We start from the raw sequence: 25,756 nt of genomic DNA, 5'->3' as shown, positions 1-25,756 counted from the left end.
CGCCATAGCGAATCATTACTCTAGTCATAGCCAATAACGTGTCCTGTGATCGCTGGGCCGTGAGCGAACGTGACGCTTGAGCGTCTCGCCTACGGCTGAGCGATCGTTACGCAACTAGCGTACCATTACGGTACTTCTTAAGTAAACAGCGTACAGTGTTCTTAGCTTCATAAAGGGTTGTTTATACGACAAGGGAATTTAGCATTGTCAATTGTCACCCTCTCCTTGTCACCCACTACTGTCAACCTCTCCCTGGCATCACGTTCTTCCTGTCACCCTCTCCCTGGTGTCACGCTCTTCCTGCCACCCTCTCCCTGGCATCACCTTCTCCCTGTCACCCTCTCCCTGGCGTCACGTTCTTCCTGTCACCCTCTCCCTGGCATCACCTTCTCCCTGTCACCCTCTCCCTGGCGTCACGTTCTTCCTGTCACCCTCTCCCTGGCATCACCCTCTCCCTGTCGCCCTCTCCGTGGCATCACCCTCTCCCTGTCGCCCACTACTGTCACCCTCTCCTTGTCACCCACTACTGTCAACCTCTCCCTGGCATCACGTTCTTCCTGTCACCCTCTCCCTGGTGTCACGCTCTTCCTGCCACCCTCTCCCTGGGGTCACCCTCTCCCTGGTGACATGCTCTTCCTGCCACCCTCTCCCTGGGGTCACCCTCTCCCTGTCACCGACAGTTGGCACTGACTGCTGCCACCCTCTTCCTGTCACCCTCTCCCTGTCACCCACAGTTGGCACTGACTGCTGCCACCCTCTTCCTGTCACCCTCTTCCTGGCACCAGCTCCCTGGCATTAAACACTTCCTGTCACGCTTTGCTGGCTATTTTGTTATCCAGGACTTTCATTAACTTTTAATAGCATCGCACAAGTGGCAATATTAAGTTAATGGAAGCTCTGGACAACAAAATTGCACTCATGTCCTCCTACCACTACCTCCCCAGTCCTAAACACTAATATATTTTTTTTATTTGATAAAAATTGACAATATATTAGTTGCCTGCTCATCACAAGTTTGATGAGCAGGCAGGCTGCGTGAATTGGCGGTAGTGGACTGAGATGCAAATTAGTGTTGGGGGGGTGGGGTAGTTGATGGCGATTTTGTAAGCCATTGGCGGAAGCGGTGTCCATTAGTGGCAGGAGTAGCGGGCACCAGGGGCGGCGGCAGCTGGCATCGGCTCAGGTGCAGTAGTGGGCGACGGGAGGGATCATCGACGGAACTCAGTGGACATTATCGCTGCAGTGCCTCACCAGCCACTGACCTCACCGCACGCCACTGGCGCTGCAGGTGGGGCAGATATAACATGTGCAGAGAGAGTTAGATTTGGGTGGGTTATATTGTTTCTGTGCAGGGTAAATACTGGCTGCTTTACTTTTACATTGCAATTTAGATTTCAGTTTGAAGACACCCCACCCAAATCTAACTCTCTGCACATGTTATATCTGCCCTACCAGCACTGCACATGGTTTTGCCCATTAGAAAACAAATTTTGCTGCTGTGATCAGGTCTGAATTAGGCCCCGAGTCTGTTCTATTGCTACATCAGTACATACTAGAAATGGAACCCAACATAGAAATGTGAATAGAAAGAAGTCAGACCACTAGCCAGTAGGAACTGAGGTCTATATTGTACACAATGCTGCTAGGGACTGGAGGTCTATAGGGCACAGTGAGCCACCAGAGACTGAGTGACACACTGGGCTACCAGGCAATTTATTGTTTCTTGGATACCACGGACGGAGCTGTGTATTGTACATTGGGCCTAATTCAGACCTGATTGTAGCAGCAAATTTGTTAGCAGATGGGCAAAACCATGGGGGTAATTCTGAGTTGATCGCAGCAGCAAGTTTGTTAGCAATTGGGCAAAACCATGTGCACTGCAGGGGGGGCAGATATAACATTTGCAGAGAGAGTTAGATTTGGCTAGGTTATTTTGTTTCTGTGCAAGGTAAATACTGGCTGCTTTATTTTTACACTGCAATTTAGATTTCTGTTTAAATACACCCCACCCAAATCTAACTCTCTCTGCACATGTTATATCTGTCCCCCCTGCAGTGCACATGGTTTTGCCCAACTGCTAACAAAGTTGCTGCTGCGATCAACTCAGAATTAGGCCCCATGTGCAGTGCATGGGGGAGCAGATATAACATGTGCAGAGAGAGTTAGATTTGGGTGGGGTGTGTTCAAACAGAAATCTAAATTGCAGTGTAAAAATAAAAGCAGGCAGTATTTACTATGGTGGCCAATCCCGGGATCGGGATCCCGGGATTTAGGGCCAAAAATCAATCCTGATTGAGAGATCAGCGTTGAGCGTCCACAGGACGCTCAGACGCTGCCATGCTTCCTTGTTCCGGCTCCCCAGCGCAGCGTGAGAGCCGCCAGCAGTGATCAGAGTGTGTTCCCCCCTCCCCCCCCCCGGTATACGGTGAGTTATGTGAGCAGGGCGGGCGGGGCGGGGTGGGACAAGGGGGCGGCCACATAGCTAAAAGCCAATCCAGGGTATCCCGGGATTGGCCATTTTTCAATCCAGATACCCGGGATTGAAAAAAAATGGCCCGGGATTGGCTTCCCTAGTATTTACCCTGCATATAAACAAAATAACCCACCCAAATCGAACTCTGTGCACATGTTATATCTGCCCCCCCCTGCAGTGCACATGGTTTTGCCCATCTGCTAACAAATTTGCTGCTATGATCAGGTCTGAATTAGGCCCATTGACCACTGAGGAATAAACTGTGTATTGTACTGGGCTCTGTATGGTACACTGGCCACTTGTCAATGGATTTATGACCTCACCCACTATAAAAATATTTTTCTTGTGAGCAACTTAAAATGTTGGTATGTTGGTATAGACACTGGGGGAGATTTTCCAAATCTTGGTACCAACCAATCAGCTTCTGTTATTTTTTTTTAGCATAGCCTGTAAAATGATAGGTAAGAACTGATTAGTTGGTAGTTTACATCACACAATATTATCTCTCCATGATTTGATAAATCTCCTCCTTTGAGTTACAGGAACCCAAAGGCTTCTTATTGTACAGTGAATACTAAGGGGACAAATAAAATGGAAATGTAATCAAAGAGTAGTTAAATGCTACGCACCATGGCCCTCATTCCGAGTTGTTCGCTCGCCAGCTGCTTTTAGCAGCTTTACAGACGCTAAGCCGCCGCCTACTGGGAGTGAATCTTAGCTTCTTAAAATTGCGAACAAAAGATTCTCAAAATTGCGACCACACACCTCTTAGCAGTTTCTGAGTAGCTCCAGACTTACTCGGCATCTGCGATCAGTTCAGTGCTTGTCGTTCCTGGTTTGACGTCACAAACACACCCAGCGTTCGCCCAGACACTCCTCCGTTTCTTCAGCCACTCCCGCGTTTTTCCCAGAAATGGTAGCGTTTTTTCGCACACACCCATAAAACGGCCTGTTTCCGCCCAGAAACACCCACTTCCTGTCAATCACATTACGAACACCAGAACGAAGAAAAAACCTCGTAATGCCGTGAGTAAAATTCCTAACTGCATAGCAAATGTACTTGGCGCAGTCGCACTGCGGACATTGCGCATGCGCAGTAGCGACTAATCGCTCCGTTGCGAAAAAACAACAACGAGCGAACAACTCGGAATGACCCCCCATATTTTTGACCAATATGTAACCTTATGAACCTTTCTGTCTATATGTGTTTTATTGTTTGAGAAACACATAGGGGTATATGCAATTGCCGGCGAATCACGGCAATTTTTCGCCCGTTTTTTAATTCGACACAATTCGACCGTCGAATTCCGGCAAGTGGGTGCCGGAATTCAACATATTCAATAAAAAAACTGATTCGACAGTCCCGCTGTCGAAAAACGGACGATTTGACGGATTTTGATTAGACTTGTAAAAATGTAAAAAAAATGGTAAAAACCCTGAAAAAAAATTGCGTGGGGTCCCCCCTCCTAAGCATAACCAGCCTCGGGCTCTTCGAGCCGGTCCTGGTTCTATTAATCCGGGGAAAAAACTGACAGGGGATCCCCCGTATTTTTAAAACCAGCACCGGGCTCTGCGCCTGGTGCTGGTGCAAAAAATACGGGGGACAAAAAGCGTAGGTGTCCCCCGTATTTTTTATACCAGATCGGACAGATAATGCCACAGCCGGGGGTCACTTTTATACAGCGCCCTGCGGCCGTGGCATGAAATATCCAACTAGTCACCCCTGGCCGGGGTACCCTGGGGGAGTGGGGACCCCTTCAATCAAGGAGTCCCCCCCCCCCAGCCACCCAAGGGCCAGGGGTGAAGCCCGAGGCTGTCCCCCCCCCCATCCAAGGACTGCGGCTGGGGGGCTGATAGCCTTGAGAAAAATGAAAGAATATTGTTTTTTCCCAGAAGAACTACAAGTCCCAGCAAGCCTCCCCCGCAAGCTGGTACTTGGAGAACCACAAGTACCAGCATGCGGGAGGAAAAACGGGCCCGCTGGTACCTGTAGTTCTACTGGAAAAAAAATACCCAAATAAAAACAGGCGACACACACCGTGAAAATAAAACTTTATTTCATACATGCCGACACATACATACTTACCTATGTTGACCCGCCGACTGCCACGTCTCCTGATCCGACGATCCGGAGTACCTGTGAATAAAATAAGATTTTAAACCTACCGGTAAATCTATTTCTCCTAGTCCGTAGAGGATGCTGGGGACTCCGTAAGGACCATGGGGTATAGACGGGCTCCGCAGGAGATAGGGCACCTAAAAAGAACTTTGACTATGGGTGTGCACTGGCTCCTCCCTCCTCCAGACCTCAGTTAGAGAACTGTGCCCAGAGGAGATGGACAATACAAGGCAGGATTTAGCAATCCAAGGGCAAGATTCATACCAGCCCACACCAATCATACCATGTAACCTGGAACATACATAACCAGTTAACAGTATGAACAAACTACAGTAACGGTCCAAGACCGATGTCAACTGTAACATAACCCTTATGTAAGCAACAACTATATACAAGTCTTGCAGAGTTTCCGCACTGGGACGGGCGCCCAGCATCCTCTACGGACTAGGAGAAATAGATTTACCGGTAGGTTTAAAATCTTATTTTCTCTTACGTCCTAGAGGATGCTGGGGACTCCGTAAGGACCATGGGGTTTATACCAAAGCATCCAATCGGGCGGAAGAGTGCGTATGACTCTGCAGCACCGACTGAGCAAACGCTAGGTCCTCATCAGCCAGGGTATCAAACTTGTAGAATTTAGCAAAAGTGTTTGACCCCGACCAAGTCGCCGCTCTGCAAAGTTGTAAAGCCGAGACGCCTCGGGCAGCCGCCCAAGAAGAGCCCACCTTCCTAGTGGAATGGGCCTTAACCGAATTTGGTACCGGCAATCCAGCCGTAGAGTGAGCCTGCTGAATCGTATTACAGATCCAGCGAGCAATAGTCTGCTTCGAAGCAGGAGCGCCAATCTTATTGGCCGCATACAGGATAAACAGAGCCTCTGTTTTCCTAATTCTAGCCGTCCTGGCTACATAAATTTTTAAGGCCCTGACTACGTCCAGGGATCTGGAATCCTCCAGGTCACTTGTAGCCACAGGCACCACAATAGGTTGATTCATATGGAAAGAAGAAACCACTTTAGGCAAAAATTGCGGACGTGTCCTCAATTCAGCTCGATCCACATGAAAAATCAAGTAGGGGCTCTTGTGTGACAAAGCCGCCAATTCTGACACTCGCCTTGCTGATGCCAAGGCCAACAACATGACCACCTTCCAGGTAAGAAATTTCAACTCAACCTTGTTAAGCGGTTCAAACCAGTGTGATTTTAGGAAATGCAACACCACGTTCAGGTCCCATGGTGCCACTGGAGGCACAAAAGGGGGCTGGATGTGCAGCACTCCCTTTACAAACGTCTGGACTTCTGGAAGAGAAGCCAATTCCTTCTGAAAGAAAATCGAGAGGGCCGAAATCTGTACCTTAACAGAGCCTAATTTCAGGCCCATATCCACTCCTGTCTGTAGGAAGTGGAGAAGACGACCCAGATGAAAATCTTCCGTAGGTGCATTCTTGGTCTCACACCAAGACACATACTTTCGCCAGATACAGTGATAATGTTTTATCGTCACCTCCTTCCTAGCCTTTATTAACGTAGGGATGACCTCTTCCGGAATTCCCTTTTTCGCTAGGATTCGGCGTTCAACCGCCATACCGTCAAACGTAACCGCGGTAAGTCTTGAAATACACAGGGCCCCTGCTGCAACAGGTCTTCCCTCAGATGAAGAGGCCAGGGATCTCCTGTGAGCATCTCTTGTAGATCCGAGTACCAGGCCCTTCGAGGCCAGTCTGGGACAACGAGTATCGTTCGTACTCTTCTTCGTCTTATGATCCTCAACACTTTTGTGATGAGAGGAAGAGGAGGAAACACGTAGACCGATTTGAACACCCACGGTGTTACCAGAGCGTCCACTGCTATTGCCTGAGGGTCCCGAGACCTGGCGCAGTACCTCTGAAGTTTTTTGTTGAGGTGTGACGCCATCATGTCTATTTGAGGAGTTCCCCAAAGACGTGCTACGTCTGCAAAGACTTCTTGATGAAGTCCCCACTCTCCTGGATGGAGATCGTGTCTGCTGAGGAAGTCTGCTTCCCAGTTGTCCACTCCCGGAATGAAGACAGCTGACAGAGCGCTTACATGATTTTCCGCCCAGCGAAGGATCCTTGTGGCTTCCGCCATCGCGACTCTGCTTTTTGTCCCGCCTTGGCGGTTCACATGAGCCACTGCTGTGACATTGTCTGATTGAATCAGAACCGGTAGGTTTCGAAGAAAACTCTCCGCTTGTCGAAGGCCGTTGTAAATGGCCCTGAGTTCCAACACATTGATGTGTAGACAGGACTCCTGGTCTGACCAAAGACCCTGAAAATGTTTTCCCTGTGTGACCGCTCCCCACCCTCGGAGGTTCGCATCCGTGGTAACCAGGATCCAATCCTGAATTCCGAACCTGCGACCCTCCAGGAGGTGAGCACTTTGCAACCACCACAGGAGGGACACTCTGGTCCCTGAGGACAGAGTTATTTTCCGATGTAAGTGCAGATGGGACCCGGACCACTTGTCCAGAAGGTCCCATTGAAAAGTCCTTGCATGGAACCTGCCGAAGGGAATGGCCTCGTAGGCCGCCACCATTTTCCCCAGAATTCGAGTGCATTCGTGAACTGACACCCTTTTCGGTTTTAGCAGGTCTCTGACCATGTTCTGTATGTCTTGGGCTTTCTCTATTGGGAGGAAGACCTTTATTTGTTCCGTATCCAGTATCATACCTAGGAACGGTAGTCGAGTTGTCAGAATCAACTGTGACTTTGGTAGATTTAGAATCCAACCGTGTTGCTGGAGCACTCTCAATGAGAGCGCCACACTGTTCAGCAATTTCTCCCTTGATCTCGCTTTTATCAGGAGATCGTCCAAGTATGGGATAATTGTGACTCCATGCTTGCGCAGGATCACCATCATTTCCGCCATTATCTTGGTGAAAATCCTCGGGGCCGTGGAGAGTCCAAACGGCAACGTCTGAAATTGGTAATGACAGTCCTGTACAGCGAATCTCAGGTATTCCTGATGGGGGGCATATATGGGGACATGAAGGTACGCATCCTTTATGTCCAGAGACACCATTAACTCCCCCTCCTCCATGTTGGCTATTATCGCCCTTAGAGATTCCATTTTGAATTTGAATCTTCTTATGTACAGGTTTAGGGATTTCAGATTCAAAATAGGTCTGACCGAACCGTCCGGTTTCGGGACCACAAATAGTAACCTCTTCCCTGCTGGTGCAGGGGAACCTTGATTATCACTTGCTGTATACACAGCGTTTGAATTGCAGCTAACACTACATCCCTTTCCGATGTGGAAGCTGGTAGGGACGATTTAAAAAATCGGCGCGGGGGCACCTCCTCGAATTCCAATTTGTAACCCTGGGAAACTATTTCCAACACCCAGTGATTCAGGTCCGAACTGACCCAGGCCTGACTGAAAAGTCGAAGACGTGCCACCACCGGTGCAGACTCCTTCAGGGGAGCCCCAGCGTCATGCTGTGGGTTTTGGAGCAGCCGGGGAGGACTTTGGTTCCTGGGCACCTGCCGAAGCAGGTGCTCTCTTGCCTCTGCCCTTACCTCTGGCGGGGAAAGAGGATCCCCGACCTCTTTTGGACTTGTGCGACCGAAAGGACTGCATCTGATAGGGTGTTACTTTCTTTTGCTGTTGGGGTATATAAGGTAAAAAAATTTATTTACCTGCTGTGGCTGTGGAAACCAGGTCCGTCAGCCCATCCCCAAACACTACATCACCCTTGCAGGGTAGTACTTCCATATGTTTCTTGGATCCGCATCACCCGTCCATTGGAGAGTCCATAAGGGTCTTCTCGCTGAGACAGACATGGCATTGACCCTAGAAGCTAGCAATCCAATGTCCCTTTGAGCATCCCTCATAAATAAGACTGCGTCTTTAATATGGGCTAGAGTTAGTAATATAGTATCCTTATCCATATAATCAAATTGATCTGTCAGCTCATCTGTCCAAGCTGCAATTGCGCTACACACCCATGCCGACGCAATTGTCGGTCTTAGCACAGCACCCGTATGAGAATAAATACACTTTAAGGTAGTTTCTTGCCTGCGATCTGCAGGGTCCTTAAGGGCTGCTGTGTCAGGAGACGGTAGCGCCACTTTCTTGGACAAGCGCGTCAGGGCTTTGTCCACAGTGGGGGGTGATTCCCAAATCTCCCTGTCCTGCTTAGGGAAAGGGTATGCCATATAAATTCTTTTGGGGATCTGCGGTCTCTTATCCAGAGTCTCCCAAGCTTTTCCAAAGAATTCATTTAATTCATGAGATGTGGGAAAGTTAATAATCTGTTTCTTTTCCTTAAACATGTGTACCCTTGTGTCGGGGACAGAGGGTTCATCCACAATATGCAACACATCCCTTATTGCCACAATCATACACTGAATGGTTTTAGTCACCCTAGGGTGCAATTTTACTTCGTCATAGTCGACACTGGAATCAGAATCCGTGTCGGTAGTAGTGTCTTGTGTTAAGGACGCTTTTGAGACCCCGAAAGGCCCTGTGAGTCGGTCCAATCTGAGGATTGACCCCCCTGATGTCCCCCCTAAATCAACCTTATCAATCTTTTTATGTAAAGATGCCACACTTGCATTCAACATATGCCACATGTCCATCCAATCTGGAGTCGGCACAACCGACGGGGACACACCACTCATTTGCTCCACCTCCTCATTGGAAAAGCCTTCCGCTTCAGACATGTCGACACACAAGTACCGACACCCCACACACACAGGGATTAACCTATAAGGGGACAAAACCCCAACCAGGCCCTTAGGAGAGACAGAGAGTATGCCAGCACACACCTAGCGCTTAATAACACTGGAAAAATATGACCAGATAGCGCTTTTATATATATATATATAAAATGACCAGATTCCCACTCACTGCACTCAAAATGCCCCCTCCACTTTTTTCCAGCCTGAATGTTCAGCAGGGGAGAGACCAGGGAGCCAGCGTTTTCCTCATGCAGCTTCTGTGGAGAAAATGGCGCTGGTTAGTGCTGGGGATCAAGCTCCGCCCACCCGACGGCGAGCTTCGGTCCCGGTGATTTTTTTATAGAAAATGGCGGGGGATCGTAGAATTACTGCCCAGCAGCCTAATCTACCTTGTCAGTGCCCAAATGTGAGGTTTATTGCTGCCCAGGGCGCCCCCACCTGCGCCCTGCACCCTTCAGTGCTGCTCTGTGTGTGTGAATGGGAGAAATGGCGCGCAGCTTACCGCTGCGCGCCTTACCTCATGAAGATCTGATGTCTTCTGCCGCCTATGATGTCTTCTGCCTTCTCATACTCACCCGGCTTCTATCTTCGGCATCTGTGAGGAGGACGGCGGCGCGGCTCCGGGACGAACCCCAGGTGAGACCTGTGTTCCGACTCTCTCTGGAGCTAATGGTGTCCAGTAGCCTTAGAAACAGAGCCCAACTTGACAAGCCAACTCTCTCTCTCCTCGGTCCCACGATGCAGGGAGCCTGTTGCCAACAGGACTCCCTGAAAATAAAAAAACCTAACAAAATTCATTTTCCACAGAAAACTCTGGAGAGCTCTCTGCAGTGCACCCATTCTCCTCTGGGCACAAGATCTAACTGAGGTCTGGAGGAGGGGCATAGAGGGAGGAGCCAGTGCACACCCATAGTCAAAGTTCTTTTTAGGTGCCCTATCTCCTGCGGAGCCCGTCTATACCCCATGGTCCTTACGGAGTCCCCAGCATCCTCTAGGACGTAAGAGAAAATTATACTCACCTCAATCCAGTGTCCTGTGATTTGTAATCCACGTACTTGGCAAAAAAAAAAAAACGAATACCCGGACCAGACGGACTGAAAGGGGTCCCATGTTTACACATGGGACCCCTTTCCCCGAATGCAGAGACCCCCCGTGACTGCTGTCACAGAGGGTCCCTTCAGCCAATCAGGAAGCGCTACTTCGTGGCACTCACCTGATTGGCTCTGCGCGTCTGAGCTCAGACGCGCATTGCACAGCCCCCTCCATTACTTTCAATGGTGGGAACTTTGCGGTCAGCGGTGAGGTCACCCGCGGTCAGCGTCTGACCGCGGGTAACCCCACCGCTGACCGCAAAGTTCCCACCATCGAAACTAATGGAGGGAGCTGTGCAATGCGCTGTCTGCCAGCTCAGACGCGCATACAGCCAATCAGGAGAGTGCCACGAAGTGGCGCTTCCTGATTTGCTGAAGGGACACTCTGTGACAGCAGTAACGGGGGGTCTCTGCATTTGGGGAAAGGGGTCCCATGTGTAAACATGGGACCCCTTTCAGTCCGTCTGGTCCGGGTTAATTCGTTTTTTTGTTTTGCCAAGTACGTGGATTACAAATCACAGGACACTGGATCAGGTGAGTATAATTTTATTCACAGGTACCCCGGATCGTCGTATCAGGAGACGTGGCAGTCGGCGGGTCAACATAGGTAAGTATGTATGTGTCGGCATGTATGAAATAAAGTTTTACTTTCACGGTGTGTGTCTCCTGTTTTTATTTGGGTATTTTTTTCTAGTAGAACTACAGGTACCAGCGGGCCCGTTTTTCCACCCGCATGCTGGTACTTGTGGTTCTCCAAGTACCAGCTTGCGGGGGAGGCTTGCTGGGACTTGTAGTTCTTCTGGGAAAAAACAATATTCTTTCATTTTACTCAAGGCTATCAGCCCCCCATCCGCAGCCCTTGGATGGGGGGGGGGGACAGCCTCGGGCTTCACCCCGGGCCCTTGGGTGGCTGGGGGGACCCCTTGATTGAAGGGGTCCCCACTCCCCCAGGGTACCCCGGCCAGGGGTGACTAGTTGGATATTTAATGCCACGGCCGCAGGACGCAGTATAAATAATACTTGTGCCTCCAAATTAGACAAACCAAGTACCTAATCCCTTCTAATATAAATAGATATGCTATTACCAATAAAAAAAATTCTAAAAAAAACATGTTTTAAATTTTTTTTATTAGATTCCGCCAGCAAAGTGTGGAGGATTGAAAATGACGAATTTACTGTCTAAAAGCACGGTTGTCGAGTTTACAATCTTCAATTGAATATACTTTTGTCGAATTGCCGCATTTGTACCATTGCAGAAATGTCGAATTTGACAAATGTCGAATTTCAAAAAGTCGAATTTTGAAAGTCCGTTATTTTGACGAAAAGTACTGAATTGCATTGTCGAAAAAAAATTTTAGGCAAAAATGTTCCTTTCTTCGACATTTTCAGGAATTCGACCGCAATTGCATATACCCCTTAACCTGGCCGTCTATTAGGCCGATCAATGCTGGTGCCCAGAAGTTGTCAAATAAGACTCACCGCTAAAGTGGCAATATATTCAGAGATTATAAATAGCAGGCATTGATTAAAGTCCCCTAAGTAAATGAGAGAAACTGATCAGGACATTTAGTTCCCCCCATCAGTAATCATAGTTATTTATATAGTGCCTACATAATCTGCAGCACTCTACAGAGAATATTTAGTCATTCACATCTGTCCCTGCCCAGTGGCGCTTACAATCTACAAACCTGATTCAGGTCCCGTCACTGCTCTGTTAAGGACACAATGTACTGATGTTTGGTACGGGATCCGGTCTGAAGATTGACAGTGCCTAGGTCGACAATGCTTAGGGTGACCACTAGGTCGACAGGTCAAAAGGTCGACATGAGTTTTTTTTTTAAAAATTCATACTTAACGACCCACGTGGACTACAATTGGGAATAGTAACCTGTGCCGAGCGCAGCGGTAGCGGAGCGAGGCAGCTTGCATGCGAGGGGACACGGTGCACTAATTGGGCTTCCCGGTCACTGTACGGAGAAATCGACACCAAAAAAACCATGAAAAACTCATGTCAACCTTTTGACCTGTTGACCTAGAACATGTCGACCTAGAAACCCTGTCTACCTAGTGACTGTCGACCTAAACATTGTCGACCTAGACACTGTCGATCTAATGATCCACACCCGTTTGGTCCACTGTGCATTCATGTCAAATGCTTGACAGTCTGCAGCCATATGAGAGTGGGGGAGGGAGGCGATGGCCTCCATTTTCACAAAACAGAGGCATTGTGTAGGAGTGCCGGGGCCAGGGTCTCTGTCTTCTGACAGAGATTTGCTGACCTCAGCGACGGAGCCAAAGCGGCTGGTCTGTGTAACTTCATGGGTTACTCAGCCGGACGATGGTTTCGCAGTGTGAACCGATTATGCATTCTTGGACGCAGCACTGTAGCACACAATCATGCAGGAGGCGTCTACTTATACCAGGCGCCTCCTGCTGCATTACCATATGCCAATGATGCTTACTACAACCGCACCTGAATCTCTATCCCTATATTTCCTGTACACATACACACATATACAGATATGACCTTATACAGCTTTGCCGCAATGCAACGCACACACCTGCAACCCATACGCATTGTATGGTGTGGACTACACATTGTATGGTGTGTACCAGGGTGCGATTATACACAGCCCGTGTGTACACATCTCGGCAACAATGTATATGGACACATCTGTGCACTTGGATCGATTTTGTTGGAAGCCAATTAACTATTTGTATGGGATGTAACTGGAGCATTCAGAGAAAACCCATGCAAACATGGGGAGAACATACAAACTCTACTCTGTTAAGGCCCCGGTTGAAATCAACCACAGCGGTGAGAGGTCACAGTGCTAGCCACTGTGCTGTCACGCTGCCAATAAAAGCCTATCTTTCCGTATATTATATGATAATTAAAAAAGAAAATATACTTTGCTATAATATCTTTTTTTATATTATATAATATGCTTTCACTCTTATCTTTTTGCAAGTTCTTAGAAACACGGCTTTTCTGTATGTTATCACAATAATCACCACCTGTTCTACTGAGTGTCTGTTAACGTAAATTACATTTATATAGGCAGTAATGCACAGTGGGTATAATTTGAATAACAGCTAAAAAAACATTCAGCACTCAAGACTGTCAGCTGATCATCTGTGACCCAAGGGCAGCTCCAACAAAGAGGCCAGGAAATCTCAGTTTTTCTGACGGTGACCTTGTCACTCCCTGAAAAGGGTGGACACGCCTCCATTCTGGGAAACTCCCAGCATCCAAACAGCAGCAGACTGTCAATCGCTGACAATCTGCAGCCGACGTGCCTCCGATGTCGCGGATCCATACTACACATGCGCAGTACAGGTCCAGCAAGTGCACAACGATATTAACATCAATACTGCGGTATGAGCTGCACTACCGTCATGACCTAATTCAGGCCCAGTGTGAGTAATAAATGCTAAAGTCTCACTACACTACTGATGTAAAATATAATACTATAATGAGGTGTAGTATGCCTTCCTACCTCTGTCTGTCTGTTTTTTACCCAGTTTTGTTCTATTACTGTTGTTCTAATTGTAAAGCGCAACGGAATATGCTGCGCTATATAAGAAACTGTTAATAAATAAATAAATTAATCAATGTGAGTCATAATGGGGGTACACACGTAACGAAAAAAGCACAAATCACTCCGTGTTTATGCCCCATAGCAATAGCGATGCGCGGCGCTATTGACGACTCTAGATTGGCCTGCATGCAGGCACCATCTAGTTACATTGCTCGTTTCACCGCTGAGTGAAGTAAGCGTCCCCCCTGCCTCCCCCCCCTCACTCAGTACACATGTGTGCTGAGCGTTCTGTGATAGACTGTCAGCACACATCTCCCCGTGTGTCCCCCCCTATAATTTAAATATTAAATGTAACCATAACTTCATATCAAATAGCCATGACGTTAAGTGCTAATAGTAGCAGCGCTAAATAAAACTAAAATGGATGGATGAATATAAAAACATATTAAGAGAACAGCTGCCATGGTCACCAATTATAAGATCTACACCCTCCCCTCCTTAGTTAGGGATGGGAAACAAGCAATATAGGGACTTTTTGCCACACATTCGCCTGGACAGCTAATACACATGTTCACCGCTGGAGGTGAACCTTGAAAAAGATGCCCTAGAGCAGCGAAACGCGTTGGTGTGGCCTGCTGCTTCATTTGGATCACCATATTTGCCATTTCACCCCCCTCCACATTTTGGACTAAGGAAACCACAAGAACTCTATTAAAACGTTGCAATTCTTATCAGGACAGGACTTCCACTTCCATTTAAAGGCACCGTGTGACTGGTAAGGACTTGCAGAACCGCTGCCGAGGTTCTGGTTGCTAATCCTTGGAATTGACCTCCAGTGGTGAATGTGTGTATAACCTGTCCAGGCGAGTGTGTGCCAAACAGTCCCTATATTGCTTGTTTCCCATCCCTAACTAAGGAGGGGAGGGTGTAGATCTTATAATTGGTGACCATGGCAGCTGTTCTCTTAATATGATTTTAAATCATTATTAAACATTTTTCTCTAACGTCCTAAGTGGATGCTGGGGACTCCGTCAGGACCATGGGGAATAGCGGCTCCGCAGGAGACAGGGCACAAAAATAAAGCTTTAGGATCAGGTGGTGTGCACTGGCTCCTCCCCCTATGACCCTCCTCCAAGCCTCAGTTAGGTTTTTGTGCCCGTCCGAGCAGGGTGCAATCTAGGTGGCTCTCTTAAGGAGCTGCTTAGAAAAAGTTTTTAGGTTTTTTATGTTCAGTGAGTCCTGCTGGCAACAGGCTCACTGCATCGAGGGACTTAGGGGAGAGAAGTTCAACTCACCTGCGTGCAGGATGGATTGGCTTCTTAGGCTACTGGACACCATTAGCTCCAGAGGGAGTCGGAACACAGGTCTCACCCTGGGGTTCGTCCCGGAGCCGCGCCGCCGACCCCCCTTGCAGATGCTGAAGATTGAAGGTTCAGAAACCGGCGGCAGAAGGCTTTTCAGTCTTCATGAAGGTAGCGCACAGCACTGCAGCTGTGCGCCATTGTTGTCACACACTTCACACCATAGGTCACGGAGGGTGCAGGGCGCTGCTGGGGGCGCCCTGGGCAGCAATGTATAATACCTTTTATGGCTAAAAAATACATCACATATAGCCCTTGAGGCTATATGGATGTATTAAACCCATGCCAGATATCTCAAACTCCGGGAGAAAAGCCCGCCGGAATAGGGGGCGGGGCTTATTCTCCTCAGCACACAGCGCCATTTTCCTGCTCAGCTCCGCTGTGAGGAAGGCTCCCAGGACTCTCCCCTGCACTGCACTACAGAAACAGGGTAAAACAGAGAGGGGGGGCACTTTTTTTGGCGATATTTTATATATTTAAGCTGCTATAAGGATACAACACTTATATAAGGTTGGTCCAATATATATTATAGCGCTTGGGTGTGTGCTGGCAAACTCTCCCTCTGTCTCCCCAAAGGGCTAGTGGGGTCCTGTCTTCGATAAGAGCATTCCCTGTGTGTCTGCTGTGTGTCGGTACGTGTGTGTCGACATGTATGAGGACGATGTTGGTGTGGAGGCAGAGCAATTGCCGATAATGGTGATGTCACCCCCCAGGGAGTCGACACCGGAATGGATGGCTTTGTTTATGGAATTACGTGATAATGTCAGCACATTACAAAAATCAGTTGACGACATGAGACGGCCGGAAAACCAGTTGGTACCTGCCCAGGCGTCTCAGACACCGTCAGGGGCTGTAAAACGCCCTTTACCTCAGTCGGTCGACACAGACCCAGACACGGACACTGAATCTAGTGTCGACGGTGAAGAAACAAACGTATTTTCAAGTAGGGCCACACGTTATATGATCACGGCAATGAAGGAGGCTTTGCATATCTCTGATACTGCAAGTACCACAAAAAGGGGTATTATGTGGGGGGTGAAAAAACTACCTGTAGTTTTTCCTGAATCAGAGGAATTGAATGATGTATGTGATGAAGCGTGGGTTAACCCAGATAGAAAAGTGCTAATTTCAAAAAAGTTATTGGCATTATACCCTTTCCCGCCAGAGGTTAGGGCGCGCTGGGAAACACCCCCTAGGGTGGATAAGGCGCTCACACGCTTATCAAAACAAGTGGCGTTACCGTCTCCTGATACGGCCGCCCTCAAGGATCCAGCTGATAGGAGGCTGGAAACTACCCTAAAAAGTATATACACACATACTGGTGTTATACTGCGACCAGCCATCGCCTCAGCCTGGATGTGCAGTGCTGGGGTGGTCTGGTCGGATTCCCTGACTGAAAATATTGATACCCTGGATAGGGACAGTATTTTATTGACTATAGAGCAATTAAAGGATGCTTTTCTTTATATGCGAGATGCTCAGAGGGATATTTGCACTCTGGCATCGAGAGTAAATGCGATGTCCATATCTGCCAGAAGAAGTTTATGGACGCGACAGTGGTCAGGTGATGCGGATTCTAAACGACATATGGAAGTATTGCCGTATAAAGGGGAGGAATTATTTGGCGTCGGTCTATCGGATCTGGTGGCCACGGCAACTGCCGGAAAATCCACCTTTTTACCTCAGACCCCCTCCCAACAGAAAAAGACACCGTCTTTTCAGCCGCAGTCCTTTCGGTCCTATAAGAACAAGCGGGCAAAAGGACAGTCATATCTGCCCCGGGGCAGAGGAAGGGGTAAGAGAGGACAGCAAGCAGCCCCTGCCCAGGAACAGAAGCCCTCCCAGGGTTCTGCAAAGCCCTCAGCATGACGCTGGGGCTTTACAAGCGGACTCAGGAGCGGTGGGGGGTCGACTCAAGAATTTCAGCGCACAGTGGGCTTGCTCACAGGTGGACCCCTGGATCCTGCAGGTAGTATCTCAGGGTTACAGGTTGGAATTCGAGAAGTCTCCCCCTCGCCGGTTCCTAAAGTCTGCTTTGCCAACGTCTCCCTCAGACAGGGCGACGGTATTGGAAGCCATTCACAAGCTGTTTTCTCAGCAGGCGATAGTCAAGGTACCCCTCCTACAACAAGGAAAAGGGTATTACTCCACGCTATTTGTGGTACCGAAGCCGGACGGCTCGGTAAGACCTATTCTAAATCTGAAATCTTTGAACCTGTACATACAGAAATTCAAATTCAAGATGGAGTCACTCAGAGCAGTGATAGCGAATCTGGAAGAAGGGGACTTTATGGTGTCCCTGGACATAAAGGATGCTTACCTGCATGTCCCAATTTGCCCTTCACATCAAGGGTACCTCAGGTTCGTGGTGCAAAACTGTCATTATCAGTTTCAGACGCTGCCGTTTGGATTGTCCACGGCACCTCGGGTCTTTACCAAGGTAATGGCCGAAATGATGATTCTTCTTCGAAGAAGAGGCGTATTAATTATCCCTTACTTGGACGATCTCCTGATAAGGGCAAGGTCCAGAGAACAGCTGGAGGACGGAGTAGCACTAACCCAATTAGTGCTGCAACAACACGGGTGGATTCTGAATTTTCCAAAATCTCAGTTGACACCGACAACACGTCTGCTGTTCCTGGGAATGATTCTGGACACGGTTCAGAAAAAGGTGTTTCTTCCGGAGGAGAAAGCCAAGGAGTTATCCAAACTTGTCAGGAACCTCCTAAAACCAGGAAAAGTGTCTGTGCATCAATGCACAAGAGTCCTGGGAAAGATGGTGGCTTCTTACGAAGCGATTCCATTCGGCAGATTCCACGCACGAACTTTTCAGTGGGATCTGTTGGACAAATGGTCCGGATCGCATCTGCAGATGCACCAGCGGATAACCTTATCACCACGGACAAGGGTGTCTCTTCTGTGGTGGTTGCAGAGTGCTCATCTGTTAGAGGGCCGCAGATTCGGCATACAGGACTGGGTCCTGGTGACCACGGATGCCAGTCTGAGAGGCTGGGGAGCGGTCACACAGGGAAGAAACTTCCAGGGAGTATGGTCAAGCCTGGAGATGTCTTTTCACATAAATATACTGGAGCTAAGAGCGATTTACAATGCTCTAAGTCTGGCAAAACCCCTGCTTCAGGGTCAGCCGGTGTTGATCCAGTCGGACAACATCACGGCAGTCGCCCACGTAAACAGACAGGGCGGCACAAGAAGCAGGACAGCAATGGCAGAAGCTGCAAGGATTCTTCGCTGGGCGGAAGATCATGTGATAGCACTGTCAGCAGTGTTCATTCCGGGAGTGGACAACTGGGAAGCAGACTTCCTCAGCAGACACGATCTACACCCGGGAGAGTGGGGACTTCATCCAGAAGTCTTCCACATGATTGTGAACCGTTGGGAAAAACCAAAGGTGGATATGATGGCGTCCCGCCTCAACAAAAAACTGGACAGGTATTGCGCCAGGTCAAGAGACCCTCAGGCAATAGCTGTGGACGCTCTGGTAACACCGTGGGTGTTCCAGTCAGTGTATGTGTTCCCTCCTCTGCCTCTCATACCAAAAGTACTGAGAATTATACGGCAAAGGGGAGTAAGAACGATACTCGTGGCTCCGGATTGGCCAAGAAGAACTTGGTACCCGGAACTTCAAGAGATGCTCACGGAGGATCCGTGGCCTCTACCTCTAAGACGGGACCTGCTTCAGCAGGGACCGTGTCTATTCCAAGACTTACCGCGGCTGCGTTTGACGGCATGGCGGTTGAACGCCGAATTCTAAGGGAAAAAGGCATTCCGGAAGAGGTCATTCCTACACTGGTAAAGCCAGGAAGGAGGTGACTGCACAACATTATCACCGCATTTGGAGAAAATATGTTGCATGGTGTGAGGCCAGGAAGGCCCCCACGGAGGAATTTCAACTGAGTCGATTCCTACATTTCCTGCAAACAGGATTGTCTATGGGCCTCAAATTGGGGTCCATTAAGGTTCAAATTTCGGCCCTGTCGATTTTCTTCCAGAAAGAATTGGCTTCAGTTCCTGAAGTCCAGACTTTTGTAAAAGGAGTACTACATATACAGCCCCCGTTTGTGCCCCCAGTGGCACCGTGGGATCTTAATGTAGTTTTGGATTTTCTCAAATCCCATTGGTTTGAGCCACTCAAATCGGTGGAGTTGAAATATCTTACATGGAAAGTAACCATGCTACTGGCCCTGGCTTCAGCCAGGAGAGTATCAGAATTAGCGGCTTTATCATATAAGAGCCCATATCTGATTTTCCATTCGGACAGGGCAGAACTGCGGACGCGTCCTCATTTTCTGCCTAAGGTGGTGTCAGCGTTTCACCTGAACCAGCCTATTGTGGTGCCTGCGGCTACTAACGATTTGGAGGATTCCAAGTTGTTGGACGTGGTCCGGGCATTGAAAATATATATTTCAAGAACGGCTGGAGTCAGAAAGTCTGACTCGCTGTTTATATTGTATGCACCCAACAAGCTGGGTGCTCCTGCTTCTAAGCAGACGATTGCTCGTTGGATTTGTAGCACAATTCAACTTGCACATTCTGTGGCAGGCTTGCCACAACCAAAATCTGTCAAGGCCCATTCCACAAGGAAAGTGGGCTCATCCTGGGCGGCTGCCCGGGGGGTCTCGGCATTACAACTCTGCCGAGCAGCTACGTGGTCGGGGGAGAACACGTTTGTAAAATTCTACAAATTTGATACCCTGGCTAAAGAGGACCTGGAGTTCTCTCATTCGGTGCTGCAGAGTCATCCGCACTCTCCCGCCCGTTTGGGAGCTTTGGTATAATCCCCATGGTCCTGACGGAGTCCCCAGCATCCACTTAGGACGTTAGAGAAAATAAGATTTTACTTACCGATAAATCTATTTCTCGTAGTCCGTAGTGGATGCTGGGCGCCCATCCCAAGTGCGGATTGTCTGCAATACTTGTACATAGTTATTGTTACAAAAAAATCGGGTTGTTATTGTTGTGAGCCGTCTGTTCAGAGGCTCCTACGTTTGTCATACTGTTAACTGGGTTCAGATCACAAGTTGTACGGTGTGATTGGTGTGGCTGGTATGAGTCTTACCCGGGATTCAATATCCTTCCTTATTGTGTACGCTCATCCGGGCACAGTATCCTAACTGAGGCTTGGAGGAGGGTCATAGGGGGAGGAGCCAGTGCACACCACCTGATCCTAAAGCTTTATTTTTGTGCCCTGTCTCCTGCGGAGCCGCTATTCCCCATGGTCCTGACGGAGTCCCCAGCATCCACTACGGACTACGAGAAATAGATTTATCGGTAAGTAAAATCTTATTTTAACTGTTATTCACTCCATTTTAGTTTTATTTAGCGCTGCTACTATTAGTATTTTTTGTTTCTCTAGTGTGATTAGTAGATTTGACTAACATCTACATTTAGCAGCTGCATTAGAAAAAACCCACCCATAAGCGCCCAATTCTACCCCTGGGTTCTATCATGACGCTAAGTGCTATCAACTAGAAATGCCAATAAGCATCAACCAATCAGATGCATCTAGATTGCACTGCTAATGGTCAGCATCAACAAGTAACGCTGAATCTGTAAGAGAACCACCTCCCAAGAGGGGTTCGGTATGATTTACTGCCGCACAGGATGCCAAATGTCAGTTTACCGACATCGGCATCCTGAGCGGTGGAATGCCTGGAGGGTGCGAGGGCAACTAAGCCCCTTGCCACAGGTTCTATTCTCCCTCTATTGGTGTCATGAACACCCACAGAGAGGGAATCATCTGCCCTGCTGGTATACCGGCGGCGGTATGGTGCCCCTGTCAGGATCCCAGAGTCTGTATTGTGACCGCCAGGATCCCGATGATCGGTATGCTTATCGCATACCCCCAAGAGATGTGTCCAGACATGTGTCTAATTATGTTACACTTGCGTGAATACACCCTTACTGCACTCAGCTTACGCTTGCCCACCCAAGCACAAGGAGATGCAAGTCTACAATATGAAAAAATTCTATGAATGTTCCTGGGGCACTGGTCCATAGAGAATGGATAAGATGCACGGTTATGAAAGCTGGTTAAGCTCACAATATACTGTAGCTGCCTCTACTCAGTGGAGGAGAAGGGAGAACATAAATGTACAAAGCCAGTATGAAGATATTGAAGCTACCCACCTTGACTATGGACAGCCACATGTCTTTATGAGCAGAGAATCCATGTAACATGAGGATAGATGGTTTGGGCCCCGGTCTACCTCGAACTGTGTAACAGAATCTGTAGTTTCCATAGTTGACATGCTTCACCTGCATTCCCAAAGCCCTGCGCCAATACCTACAACAGAACCACATTTATAACCAGAAATATGATAGCTAACGCCATCCTTCTTGTAGACAATGAAGTAGTCATTGCCCATACCTCTTAGAGCAAGAACCTGCTGTCCCTGTAGAGCTGGCATTCCCAACCGCGGTCCTCAAGGCACACCAACAGTGCAGGTTTTAGTGATATCCAGGCTGCAGCACTGATGGTTAAATCAAAATAACTGAGCTACTAATTAAGTAACCTGTGTTGAAGCCTGGATATCACTAAAACCTGCACTGTTAGTGTGCCTTGAGGACCGTGGTTGGGAATGCCTGCTGTAGAGGGTAGCCTAGGAATGATTATAAAGCCAAGGCTCTTGCTCCTTCCATTTTTACTAGTAGTCTCTATGTGGGCAATTCAATTCTCTGGAAAGTGACGTCACAATGTCCAACTCAATTTCCTTGCCATGGTGATCCTTCATGACCACAGTGGAGGAACATCACAGTGAACTGCATTTCCCCCATGTATGTCTGTCTCATGCTACATTATGGCCCTCATTCCGAGTTGATCGCTCGCAAGGCGCATTTAGCAGAGTTGCTCACGCTAAGCCTCCGCCTACTGGGAGTGTATCTTAGCTTCTTAAAATTGCGAACGAAGTATTCACAATTTTGCGATTAGCACACGTCTTAGCAGTTTCAGAGTAGCTTCATACTTACTCGGCATCTGCGATCAGTTCTGTGCTTGTCGTTCCTGGTTTGACGTCACAAACACACCCAGCGTTCGCCCAGACACTCCTCCGTTTCTCCAGCCACTCCTGCGTTTTTTCCGGAAACGGTAGCATTTTCATCCACACGCCCATAAAACGCCGTGTTTCCGCCCAGTAACACCCATTTCCTGTCAATCACACTACGATCGCCGGAGCGAAGAAAAAGCCGTGAGTAAAAATACTATCTTCATAGCAAATTTACTTGGCGCAGTCGCAGTGCGAACATTGCGCATGCGTACTAAGCAGAAAAACGCTGCGATGCGAAGAAATTTACCGAGCGAACAACTCGGAATGAGGGCCTATATTCCCAGCAGCAATAAACAGAGTAAAAGCTATAGGAGCTGGTTATTTATAAACTCACAGTGACATAGGTGATACAACATATATTGGTTAGGTCCACTCTCTAAAAGGGTGTATCCAACTAGCGCTCTCCCTTTACGGTTTACTAACCATTTTTACAATAAAGGAATGGATACTTGCACCTTTCTTTCATGACATTTCTTTTGTAGCAATACACTTAAGGGTCTATAGAAAACTATTTTTTACACATGTGATTTTAACCTCTAAAACAACACCCATAAAACTTGTGAAATTGCATAGTCACTATGGATGCGATGCACAACGGGGAAAATGCGGTAAAACCCCCAGTTTCGTGGTTTTTACCCCATTTCCATATGCACTGAGCCCCGCATCCCTGGGCTTAGGTGCGGAGCGTAAAGCCAGCTTTTGCTGACGTTACCCTATAGAAGTCTATGGGCTTCTTTCCGCACTGTGGGGGTCATTCCGAGTTGTTCGCTCGTTGACGATTTTCGCTATACTGCGATTAGTCGCTTACTGCGCATGCGCAAGGTACGCAGGGCGTATGCGCTTAGTTATTTTACTAAAAACTTAGCTGTTTTGCTGTGGCTTCTGCGGCGCTTTTCAGTCGCACTGGTGTTCGGTAATTGATTGACAGGAAAGGGGCGTTTCTGGGCGGCAACTCAGCGTTTTCCCGGCGTTGGCTAAAAAATGCAGGCGTGTCAGGGAAAAACGCGGGAGTGTCTGGAGAAACGGGGGAGTGGCTGGCCAAACGCAGGGCGTGTTTGTGACGTCAAACCAGGAACGAAACGGCCTGAGCCGATCGCAGTGTAGGAGTAAGTCTCGAGCTACTCAGAAACTGCTAAGAATTATTTATATATTATTTTATATCTGCTAATCTTTCGTTCGCAATTCTGCTATGCTAAGATACTCCCAGAGGGCGGCGGCCTAGCGTGTGCAATGCTGCTAAAATCAGCTAGCGAGCGAACAACTCGGAATGACCCCCTGTGCTGTGAGAGGGATCCGATCAGAACCCTCCCAGCACCCCCCGGGGCTGAAACACAGAAGTGCCGTGCCCAGCGCCGATCTCTTATCGGAAGAGCTGTCCTTTGCAGTACTATAACGCCCTCTGGGAACCCTAACAGTGCATGTTTTCCAGGTCTCCTCACAGAATTATTACCTCCTGTGTATCTTTTAAAATGTGTCACTCAGTAATCAATACACAAGTTCAGTGAGTATGATAAACCATGTACTTTTAGGGATCCTTGAAGGAATGGAGTTGGGAAACCCTGTACTACTGCATGTGACTAATATATCTTTTAATCTATATGTAAATGTTTGACATCATTTGCGGTATTGTTCTGAGAATCTGTATCTTGTGTATTAGTATGTAAGTGGAAGTTTTGGGTGTTGCTTTCATTTTGCCCGGTTTTCAACTCCATCCCTTAGCATTTAGTTATAGCAATCTCATGGTTCATGTTGTATGTCCGCCTTCACCACTGTCTGTCCCATAAAATAATGAGTGCAAAGGACAACTGTGCTTACATGCAACACACAATGGGGGTCATTCCGAGTTGATCACTAGCTGAAAATGTTCGCTGCGCTGCAATTAAGTAAAAAAACGGCACTTCTGCGCGTGTGTATGCGGTGCAGTGCGCACGCGCGATGTACTTTCACAACGGCCGATGTATTTTCACACAAGGTCTAGCGAAGTTTTTCAGTCGCACTGCTTGCCGTAGAGTGATTGACATGAAGTGGGCGTTTCTGGGTGTCAACTGACCATTTTCAGGGAGTGTTCGAATAAATACAGGCGTGCCAGGAAAAACGCAGGCGTGGCTGGGCGAATGCAGGGCGTGTTTGTGACGTCAAAACCGGAACTGAATGGTCTCAAGTGATCGCAAGCGCTGAGTAGGTCTGAAGCTACTCAGAAACTGCACAATATTTTTATGTTGCCGTTCTGCGATGCAATCGTTCGCACTTCTGCTAAGCTAAGATACACTCCCAGATGGCGGCAGCTTAGCGTTTGCACGGCTGCTAAAAACTGCTAGCGAGCGATCAACTTGGAATGACCCCCAATATTGCTAGTGTGAAGATTCAATTCAGCGTGATGTGCCCTAGCAGTGTACGGCTACACACGTTACTACTAAATAGTGTTGCCAATCATTGCTAATTTCCTGTGCACCTCTATGGAGAGTATAGGAAACTTAGCAAAGTGCCTTCTCCAGCCCTTTCCGAAGGCACTTCATGTATCCTGCACTAAGCAAGATTAACCTCTAAAAATTCTAAAATCCGCTGATGTATAGAACTCTTTACATACATATCTGTAAATCTGGAATAGCACTGCAGCAATGTTAAATCTGCGTCTCTGTGAAAGAAGGAGCTTGAATCAGATCCTCACCAGTAATAAATCTTGATGAGGGCAGCCGGCCACAGGAAGAAGGAGACCACAAAAGCCAAAATTGGGATAATCAAAGTACCTCCTGCAATCAAGAACATGTTAAGTACGTCCAGGTCCATGTTCTCTCCTGTTAGATGCTTCCTGGAATAAAAAGAAGAAGAATTTAATATGAAGCAACATAGTAACACAGACTTCCATTGCTGCTGCTGCTGCAGAACCTCCTGCTCTGAGAACTTTAGCATTATCTAAACCTAAGCCTAAAAAAGCACACGCTTTATCCTCAATGTATTTCTCCCACTAGGCCATCGTAATGCCAGGACATCTAACCAGTTTATAAACTACCAGCTGTATTCCTTACTTTACTAGGTAAAATGATGAGGCTAGTACGGCATGCAGAGACTTGTAGTTCCACCACAGCTTGCCTGCCTCTCTCCTATACTGATCAAACCTAATGTGGTTGGTTGCTATGTGTTACTGAACATTTGCACTATTATTTGCCATGTAATTAAATGCATGAATGTAGCATAACCTACAGCACACATATGAACAGTCCAGTACACTGACCAAGAAGTCGTAAATATATAAGAAAGCTCATTAGTGATAATTAAAATAATTCCCCAGCCTATAACACTGTATATGAACCCCAGTGATGCAGCTAGACTGTCTGTATAACTCTTGCCGCAGTCAGTCTCTATCTGTCAGCAGTTTTCTCCTTGTGATCAGCATTATCCAGGTTA

At 47.9% G+C, this 25,756-nt stretch overlaps 1 protein-coding gene across 1 annotated transcript in view; it reads right to left on the bottom strand.

The window, feature by feature from the left end:
- ABHD6 (abhydrolase domain containing 6, acylglycerol lipase) overlaps positions 1-25,756 on the bottom strand; it is a 78,921-nt gene that overhangs the window by 41,435 nt on the left and 11,730 nt on the right. Inside the window, exons 2-3 of the mRNA XM_063941547.1 lie at positions 25,020-25,160; positions 21,435-21,591 (exon numbers count right to left, since the gene is read on the bottom strand). Coding sequence (XP_063797617.1) covers positions 21,435-21,591; positions 25,020-25,138 — 276 coding nt within the window. The 5' untranslated portion in view covers positions 25,139-25,160. The remainder of the gene's footprint in view (positions 1-21,434; positions 21,592-25,019; positions 25,161-25,756) is intronic.

This window comes from Pseudophryne corroboree, chromosome 9 (genome assembly GCF_028390025.1).
Source record: "Pseudophryne corroboree isolate aPseCor3 chromosome 9, aPseCor3.hap2, whole genome shotgun sequence".
In the NCBI taxonomy this organism is placed as follows: domain Eukaryota; kingdom Metazoa; phylum Chordata; class Amphibia; order Anura; family Myobatrachidae; genus Pseudophryne; species Pseudophryne corroboree.
Note: the sequence above shows the minus strand (reverse complement) of the source record. Positions and strands in the feature narration are given on the sequence as shown.